Below are 9487 nucleotides of genomic sequence, written 5' to 3'. Positions count from 1 at the left end.
TGCTTGGTTTCAAGGCGCACGTGAAGGCGGCGGCGGGCAAAGCACAGGCAACGGCAACTGCCTTATCAAGACTTATGCCAAACATTGGAGGATCAGGGCAGAGGAATAGGGCCTTACTTTCCACGGTGGTGACGAGCAAGCTCCTATACGCTTCGCCAATTTGGGCTGAGGCAATGGTATTTAAAGGTAATGAAGAAACCCTGGAAAGGCCTCTGAGGGCGATTGCCTGAAGGGTCGTAATGGCGTATCGCACAGTATCGACGGCTGCGGTATTGGTGATAGCGGGACTGATACCGGACCACCTGCTAGCATGGGAGAGGACGGAGAGGTACAGGCGCAGGCACGAACCGGACAGGAGACGCGTGTCAACAGAAACCCGAGCAGCAGTAATGGAGAAATGGCAGAGTGAATGGACAAGCGGAGAAAATGGAAGATGGACGCAGAGACTAATCAAAGACGTCAACGCATGGAGGAATAGGAAGCACGGAGTGGTGGACTTCCACTTAACCCAGTTCTTGTCGAACCATGGATGTTTCGGACAATACCTCCAACGGTTCGGGAAGATCGAAACCTCGTCATGTGTGGATTGCCAAGACCCCGTAGATGACGCGGAGCACGTGTTTTTCAAATGCGACAGGTGGTGGAGGCAGAGACAAGCCCTGGAGGTGGAGATAGAGGAAGAGGCGTCACCGGAAAACATAATTCAATGCATGCTGACGAGTAGAAGAAACTGGGTTGCGGTAAGGGACTTCGTAAACCAAGTACAGTCCTCCAGGGAAAAAGAGGAAAGAGAGCGGCAACGAAATCAGATCGTAACTGAAATTAGTTAAGTTAGTTAAACTGTGCGCCGAAGTCGATTTTTTAGAGGGGTAGGGCCCTCTCTTTTTTTTTGTCGAGCGAATGCTCTTAAACGATATTTTAACGATGTTATTATTAATTGTGTGCATTTTTTTTTAATAAATGATACGGATACAGGAGGAAGGACGGCCCTAACGGGTGAAGTACCCTCCTGTAGCGCCGTGATTCAAACACAAAAAAAAAAAAAAAAGGTTAGGTTAGGTTAGGTTAGGTTCCCGGTCGGGGCATGGGCATGCCACCGGGCGCGTCCCCAGGTTGTGGATAGGGGAAAGTCCTGCAGATATGCAGGATAGCCGCGAAATAAGCCATACCCTTCGGGATTGGACGAATAAGCGGTCGCGGACAAGCCCACCACCGGGGGAAAAGATAGGCCCCCGGTGTCCAGCAAGATCACGGCAACAACAGGAAACAAGACAGACGGCGCGAGGCTGGCGCCGTCGGTGGAAGACAAGCCACCTCTAAACACGATGATGAGTTTCAAACATGAAGACAAAGGTACTTCTCCAGGGGGTTCGGATTCCCTCCAGGAGGCTACTCTGCTGACTCTGCAAGGGAGGTCAGTAGGGTCGAATGCCGATCCCAAGACCACCGGCGTTCCTGCACAGGCGTCGGTGGGCATCAACGTAGGTGCCCAACTATGTGCCAAAAAGGAGAAGGAAACTGGCAAATCACATGGAGCAAAGGAACGAATCGGAAAAATCCCGGAGAAAGCGGAGGAAGCGAAGACGTCGATCACGGAGAGACTTCGCCAAGCTGCCTCTCCAAAAGACGAAGCGGAAGTCAACGCGAACTCCACTACTAGTGCTGAGACACTGAGTGACTCGACAAGCCTCCTCCGGAAGTGCCTAGTCACGCAGGATGGTGGCTACAAACTGCTTATCCAGAAGGCAACGGCATTGGAGACGTGGTCAGCCAAGGCGAGAAGCCCCGATGTTAAGAAATCTATCGAAGAGGTGCTAGACGCGATCGGCGCCATCAAGGGGAGCAGAGACGACGTCCACAAGGCTTTCAACAAACTGTCTCAGAGGATCCTTAAGGGTGACCCTGTGCGGAGTAAATCAACAGCCATAGGGTACTGCAATAGTGTTGCAACACAGACAAGTGCTGCAACTTGTACCGACTCGGAGTCGCAAACGACAGCGCTAAAGCCACAACAGGGCGCACCAACGGATGCACCCAGTGGGGCAAGACCCGTCACAAGAGATGCAGCGACGGACACACCATGCTGGTGGGAAGCCGCGCCCTTGCGGAAAACCCTACCAGGGATAGAAAAAGCAACTCGGGAGAAGTGGCAGCAGAGCGGGCAGTCTGAGCAGCAGCCGAAACAACAGCGGAAGCAGCAACAATAACGGACGCAGGCCCAACAGCAACAGCAGCAGCAGCAGCAGTGCGACGCCCAAATCGAGGAAGATACCCCTGCAGATCCAACGGACGGCTTCACCGTGGTCTCTCGCAAAGCCAGGAGGGTGAAACCAGCAGTCCCCGACGCAGCTCAACTTGCGAAGACAAACGCAAGGGGGCGCAAACGGGCTCCCAGAACGCAGGCGGTGGTGCTGGAGAAACCGGCGGATAAGTCCTACGCTGATATCGTTAAAGAGGTAAAGGAGACAGTCCAGGAGGAGGCCATCACATTTGAGATATCAGCCAGGAGAGCCAAATCTGGGAACCTGGTCTTGGAGACGTCAGACAAGGACCAAGCAGATAATCTGGCCTGCGCCCTTAAGCGTCGCCTCGGCGACTACAGGGGCATCAGGCGCCCCAATCCGAGTGTTGCTCTGATACTCATTGGCATCGAGGACTCAGTGGACGAAGCCGAGCTAAATAGCACATTGGAGGCACATGATCCAGAGCTGAAGGCACTGAATGACATCAAGATACGTGAGGGTCAGAACGGAGTGAGAACAGCCATCGTGAGTGTCCCGGTCTCACGAGGGCTCAAGTTGGCACGCCTCAAGAAGTTGAGGGTGGGCTGGGCTATGTGCCGGATTAAAGAGCTGGCACCTAGGCAAGGTTGTGCCAAATGCTCTGCCCCTGGCCACGCAACCTTATTGCAACCTGCATGCTTTCTCACCAGGGTGAGAAGTCTGGGGAGCCGGACCGAGGCCAGCGCATCGAGGCGCCGGCCAAGCCACCAGCATCCCAGTCATGCCTCTAACGATAGACCGAGGACCAGTGATTACGGTCCTGCAGGTGAACCATAATCACTGTTGGACGGCGCAACAGCTCCTCCTGCAAACGGTTGCCGAACTCGACATCGACGTCGTCATCGTGAGTGACTACAACCGTCCGCTAGGGCAGGCACCGCTGTGGGTTGCAAGCTCCGACAACAAGTGCGGTTTGTATGTTACGGGCAGATCAACAGCCACCGTATCGGACCAAGGCTCTGGAGTGGGCTTTGCTCGTGCGAGGGTGGGTGGCAAACTATTCTATAGTTGCTACTGCACTCCGAACTGTACGACGCAAGAATTCGACAGGTTTCTCGGCGGTCTAGAGGCATCGGTCCGAAGTCAAACCAGCGCGGGGATCGACGTCATTGTTGCGGGGGACTTCAACTCGCACTCCGCAGAATGGGGCTCCTCGACAGAGGACGTCAGAGGATCCCTGCTGTCTGACTTTGCCTCGGCGCTCGATCTTACGGCGTGCAACGTGGGTACCGTCCCGACGTTCAGGCGGGTCAACGCCACGTCCGTAATAGATGTAACCTTTGCACGATCTGCGGACAACCGGTTACTGGTGCACGATTGGTCCGTCCTAGAACAACGATACTCTGGCAGTGACCAATAGTATATTGCGTACTCGGTGTTCAAAAACGAGCCGCGTAGACGTCCAACGGAAGTAGCTCGGCCGGGCGGATGGTCGGTCAAGCAACTGTCTCCAGCTGCCATAAAGGAGCACTGGGATCGCGTGGGTGCACCCCATGCCATCCGCGGAACGCTTCTGCGGAGGAGCACGTGGAGCGTCTCCAAGAATTCCTGACGCAGGCCTGCGACGCAGCGATACCGGCAAGATCTATGGTAAGAGGCAAAAGAGCAGTACACTGGTGGAGCGAAGAAATAGCCGAACTGCGGAGGATCGCTATTGTTGCCCGCAGGAGCTACCAGCGTGCGGGGCGCAGATCCAACACAGAAGGCCGTGAAGAGAGGTTCCAAATGTACAACCAGGCAAGGAAGGTGCTAAGGATCGCCATAAGAAAGGCGCAAGAGAGATCGTTGCGAGAGCTGTGCGACTCCGTCGATAGTGACCCGTGGAGAGTGCCGTACAGGCTGGTGACCAAACGGCTGGGGCGCCGGCTTCCCGTCATCGAAGAACCGACGCTTACAAACATCGCGAGAGTACTGTTCCCCGCACTACCAACAGTCGACTGGGAGTCAGTTCCTCTGGAGCCCAGCGTCTCCACGGTGATCCTCGAACAGCCGGAAGACCTGATACCGCTGATCACGGTAGACGAACTGTTGTCAGCTGCTAGGAAATTGCCATCAGGTAAGGCCCCGGGTCCCGACTTTATTCCCAACGAGGCGATCAAACTGGCGGTGAAACGTAGCCCCGAAGTGTTTCTAGAGACGTTTAACGCATGCCTGATTGACGGCCAGTTCCCTTGCAGATGGAAAAGCGCCAAACTGATCTTGCTACACAAAGGTGTTGAAAAACCACCGGACCAACCATCCAGCTACCGACCGATAAGCTTACTCGATGGCAGTGGCAAATTACTAGAGCGAATTTTGCTGAATCGTCTCGAAGCTCACATAGAAGGAGTTGGGTTCTGAGTAGCCGCCAGTTTGGATTTAGACGCTGTAGGTCAACCACTGACGCCATCGAGGAAGCTTTGAAGGCTGCATAAAGATACTAAGGTCCTACATGTCCGATCGTAAGCTCCTGATCGGTGGGGACGTCACCGCGGAAGGACAAACCTTGCAGTCACCTGCGGCGTTCCACAAGGATCGGTCCTCGGGCCGACTTTGTGGAATATTTTCTACGATGGCGTCCTACGCTTGCCCGTTCGAGGAGACGCAAAACTGATCGCTTTTGCCGATGATATAGCGGTAGTAGCTGTAGCTCATAACGCTGTTCTTCTGGAGCAACTCGTTGATCCAATCCTCTCGGACATCGCCACTTGGATGAGAGAAAACGGGTTGAGACTTGCTCCTGAGAAGTCCGAGTGCGTCGTGCTCACAAGCAAGCACGCATACTCACTGCCACAGCTGCACATAGAGGGCTTCCAAGTGCCAACGAAAAGAGCCATCAGATATCTCGGAGTGCAGCTGGATACCAGACTGTCTTTCGTGGAGCACGTCACCACAGTCGCTGCGGGGGCCAGAAGAGCGGCGGCCGCGATCGGAAGGCTGATGCCGAACGTGCGTGGACCCTCCCAGTCGAAACGCAGTCTGTTAATGAGCGTTGTGCACTCCAGACTGCTGTACGGCGCCCAAGTATGGGCCGACAGAGTTCAAGGCGTGGCGAAAGCGAGAGAATCATTGTCAATGGCTCAGAGGACAGCCGCCCTGAGAGTAGCCAGGTGCTACCGCACGGTGTCGGACGTGGCAGCACAAGTACTTGCGAGAATGCCCCCCGCCTTCCTCCTGGCACTGGAGAGGAAGCGAGTTGGCGAGTCCAGGAAGATGGGCGTGCACTTATCCAAGTCGGCTGCACGTGAAGAGACCATAAGACAATGGCAGGTGCACTGGGACTCCACGTCTAAGGGGGCATGGACTAAAAGGCTGATACAGATGGTGGCATTATGGACCGAAGTAGTTGACTTTCAACATGACGCAGGCCCTTACCAACCATGGCTGCTTTCAGAAGTACCTACACTCAAAGCAGAGAGCCCAGCAGCCACTGTGCGTACACTATGATGCTGAGATGGACGACGCCGAACACACAATATTTGATTGCGCATATTGGGAATCGGAAAGAGCGGAGCTAGTGCGGATACTAGGAAGGCAACCCCGGCCATCAGATGTCCAGGATTTGTTATGTGGACCTCGAGAAGTGGACCTACCGAACGAAGGAAGGGTAAAGAAAGCCATACTAGAAAAGGCCCTTACCCTGTCAATAAGCTTCACCGGCATGATAGAAGCCATAATGGAGAGGAAGCAGGGTCTGGAGAGAGAAAGGCAGCAGAATGGCTAGTCAAAACAAAACACCCACACCTAGTTAAGTTACAATAATGTAGGCTGAAGGCCAAATCAAGGGCGGTTAGAGGCCCCCAAAATTTGTAATATTTTATTGTTATTTATTGTTTATTGTATATTGTTTTTTTTTATTTTTTTTTGCCAATAAAGGATGTAGGCAGGGAGGCAGCAATGGGACACCATATTTCCCTCCCTGTCTACGATTCTAAACTGAAAAAAAAAAAAAAAAAAAAAAAAAGGTTAGGTTCCCGGTCGGGGCATGAGCATGCCGCCGGGCGCGTCCCCAGGTTGCGGATAGAGGAACGCCCTGCAGATATGCAGGGTAGCCGCGAAATAAGCCATACCCTTCGGGATTGGACGAATAACCGGTCGCGGACAAGTTCACCACCGGGGGAGCGATCGACCCCCGGTGTCTCGGAAGATCTGGAGCATGGAAGGAAACCAGAGAGACGGCACGAGGCTGGTGCCGTCAGTAGCGGCCAAGCCAACACAAACAACAATGACGATGAGTACTAACAAAAGAATAAAATGTACTGCTTCAAGGGAATCGGATGCCCTAGAGCCGGCGGTTGGGGGATCGTGCTCGCCCCAAGAGTCGTTATCGCCATCAAGCACAAAAATCTTGGATGTGGAGAGCCAGGCTTCCGGAGCCAGCCATGGGACTGGTACCACGACTGGTGGGTGTGTGTTGCGCAGGCTCACCCCAGCGGCAGACAGCCCGCTGACATTACTGCAAGGCCCACACCGGTACAGAAAGATGCGGTCTTACACAAAGAGCAGGACAATGGCAATATTGATCACGTTCAAAACGTGATGTCAATCGCCAACGACTTCAGAATGAAGCTCGCTAGGCATGATAAAAATTGGAAGGATTTGTTCCTCAAGGCTGAGTTTTTGGAGACAGCAGCCCAGAAATCCCACAGCCCTATAGTTATATCTGCCATCAAAGAAGTCCTAGCAATAATCAACGGACAGGAGGGACTGAAACATTGAAGATCGGGCGTTAATACCTCGTTCATCTCTATGTTTAACGCCGTTCAGGACCTCAACCAAAGTTCGTCGCAGGCCACTACGACTAATTCCGAAACCCAAACTGAGGACGTAATCGTGGGAAAGCGCAATACTTCCGATGCAAGTACTGACTCCCCCTGTTGGTGGGATTCGGCAGGCCACCAATCAAACTGCAGGTTTACAACGTTCCTAGGCCCTAAACCAGAAATCAAGAAACCAATACGGGAACCTGGTAAGTCGAAGAAACAGCCACGAACCACGGCGGGGCCGACCGGGGAGACCAGCCCGCAAATAGGTATCTCCAAGAAGGAAGAGACAGACTTCAAGCTGGTAGGGAGGAAGAGATGAAGGAAGCCCCGTGTAGCGGAAGATCCACCTCTCGGCACCGTAACCGAGGCAAATCTTCCCGTTTTACCTACCGCGATAAGCAACAGACGACTACCTAGAACACAAGCGGTTGTTCTCAACAAACCCACAGGTAGCCGATCGTATGCAGATATGGTGAAGGAAGTGAAGGATACTGTTCATCAAGAATCGTTGTCTTTCGAAATATCCACCAGGAGGACGAAAACCAGCAACCTGATCCTTGAAACTAAGGAGAGCAAAAACGCAGACGCCCTTACCAACGCGCTGAAACGCAAGTTCGGCGTAGATTCCGGCATTAGGCGACCGTCACCGAGTCTAGCCCTTCTTTTTGTGGGAATCGAGGATTCAGTGGATGAGAACGAGCTCAACAGCGCATTACTGGCTCACGATGAAGAGCTGATAGTGTCCAATAAACACACCATAAGGGAAGGCCACAACGGCGTGAGAACAGCCATTGCCAGGGTGCCCTTAGCCCCAGGACTCAGACTCTCGCGGCTTAAAAAACTGAAGGTTGGTTGGGCGGTGTGTCGTATCAAAGAGCTCACACCAAGGCACGGTTGCGCAAGGTGCTCCTCCACAGAGCACGAGACTGCCAAGTGTGAAGGACCTGAACTTCGAGCATGTTTCAAATGCAAGAAGGTTGGTCATTTGATAGCATCTTGCAGCTCACCATCTCCAACTGCTGGAAATCACCGCGCCGACAAACCGGCGACAGGGTCTTCCCAGACGCAATGACCAGCGTACAAGGGGTGTCGCTCAGGGTCCTACAGGTGAACCTGAACCACTGTTGGACGGCGCAGCAACTCCTGGCGCAAACCATCCTGGAGAGAAACGTTGATGTAGTCATCGCTAGCGACCACTACCGGGGTTTCGACGACGATCCGCGCTGGTTCGAAATCGTCGACCGCAAGTGCGGGGTGCTGGTGACAAGACGCAGCTCAGTGCTCATCACGGAAAAGGGTGCTGGCACTGGTTTCGCTTGGGCCAAAGTCAGCGAAAGCGTATTCTATTGTTGTTACTGCACGCCCAACTGTTCGTTACAGGAGTTCGACGAATTTCTCAATGGCTTGGAGGGGTCTGTCCAATGCCACTCAGCGAGAGACGTCCGACTGGTAATAGCTGGCGACTTCAACGCGCACTCAGCGGAATGGGGTTCTGCCAATGTCGACGCACGAGGTTCGCTGCTGTCCAACCTCGCTTCCATGCTAGGTAACGTTGGAACAGTACCGACCTTCAGCCGGGTGAATGCGTCATCCATCATTGACGTGACATTCGCTCGCTACCCGCCTTCGACGAGGCCCCTGGTGAATAACTGGCGAGTCCTAACCGATATAGACTCGGCTAGTGACCATCTTTATATCGAATATACCGTCACAGTATCTGATAGAGAACCAGTAGTTACACGAGTTGACCGATCGACAGTTACCGGAGACTGGGCCGTGAAGAAGCTGTCCCTCCCAGCCCTAGCGGAATACTGGGAAAGGGTCAGTGGAGCTTTGCTGCCCTTACCTACAACCGCCTCCGCCGAAGACCATGCTGAGCACCTCAATCAGTTTCTGATAGACTCTTGCAATGCAGCCATGCCACGTAGAGCATTATTCAAAGGTAGGAAAGCAGTCCATTGGTGGAGCAGTGAGATTGCCGAACTCCGTAAAGCGTCGATCGCTGCTCGGAGGCGGTACCAGCGTGCGGGCCGGCGGGCGGACACTGAAGGCCGAGCCAATGCATTTGTCGAGTACAACGAAGCGAGGAAAAAGCTAAGACTAGCCATACGAAGGGCTCAAGAAACTAGTTGGAGTGACCTTTGCGACAATGTTGAGAACGACCCGTGGGGTGCTCCATACAAATTGGTCATGAAGAAGTTAGGCCACCGGTCCCCGACCATGGATAGCCACGCAGCGCTAGAAATAGCCCGTGGCTTGTTCCCCGAACTGCCCCCGGTTGACTGGTCAACGACTCCATATTTCGTGGACCTTGTGATCGCCCTCGACGTCCGCAACGCGTTCAACTCGGCACCGTGGAGGCGCATAGTCGACGCGCTGCGGAACCGCAATTTCCCGGCCTAACTGGTGCAAATCCTACCTCAGCGACAGAGTTCTGCTCGTAGGCAGTGACTCGGAAGC

General features: G+C 53.8%; 2 protein-coding genes across 2 annotated transcripts; both read left to right on the top strand.

The window, feature by feature from the left end:
• Positions 1-4973: 4973 nt before the first annotated feature.
• LOC112679949 lies at positions 4974-5708 on the top strand. The gene has a single exon (XM_025549897.1). It carries the CDS (start codon positions 4974-4976, stop codon positions 5706-5708), a length of 735 nt encoding a protein of 244 aa, XP_025405682.1.
• A 2387-nt stretch (positions 5709-8095) lies between these two features.
• LOC112679947 lies at positions 8096-9430 on the top strand. The gene has a single exon (XM_025549896.1). The coding sequence runs from the start codon at positions 8096-8098 to the stop codon at positions 9428-9430; it is 1335 nt and encodes a 444-aa protein (XP_025405681.1).
• Positions 9431-9487: the final 57 nt, after the last annotated feature.

The sequence above is a fragment of the Sipha flava genome, unplaced genomic scaffold, assembly GCF_003268045.1.
Source record: "Sipha flava isolate LNK unplaced genomic scaffold, YSA_version1 17178_pilon_pilon, whole genome shotgun sequence".
NCBI classification, from domain to species: Eukaryota; Metazoa; Arthropoda; class Insecta; order Hemiptera; family Aphididae; genus Sipha; species Sipha flava.
Note: the sequence above shows the minus strand (reverse complement) of the source record. Positions and strands in the feature narration are given on the sequence as shown.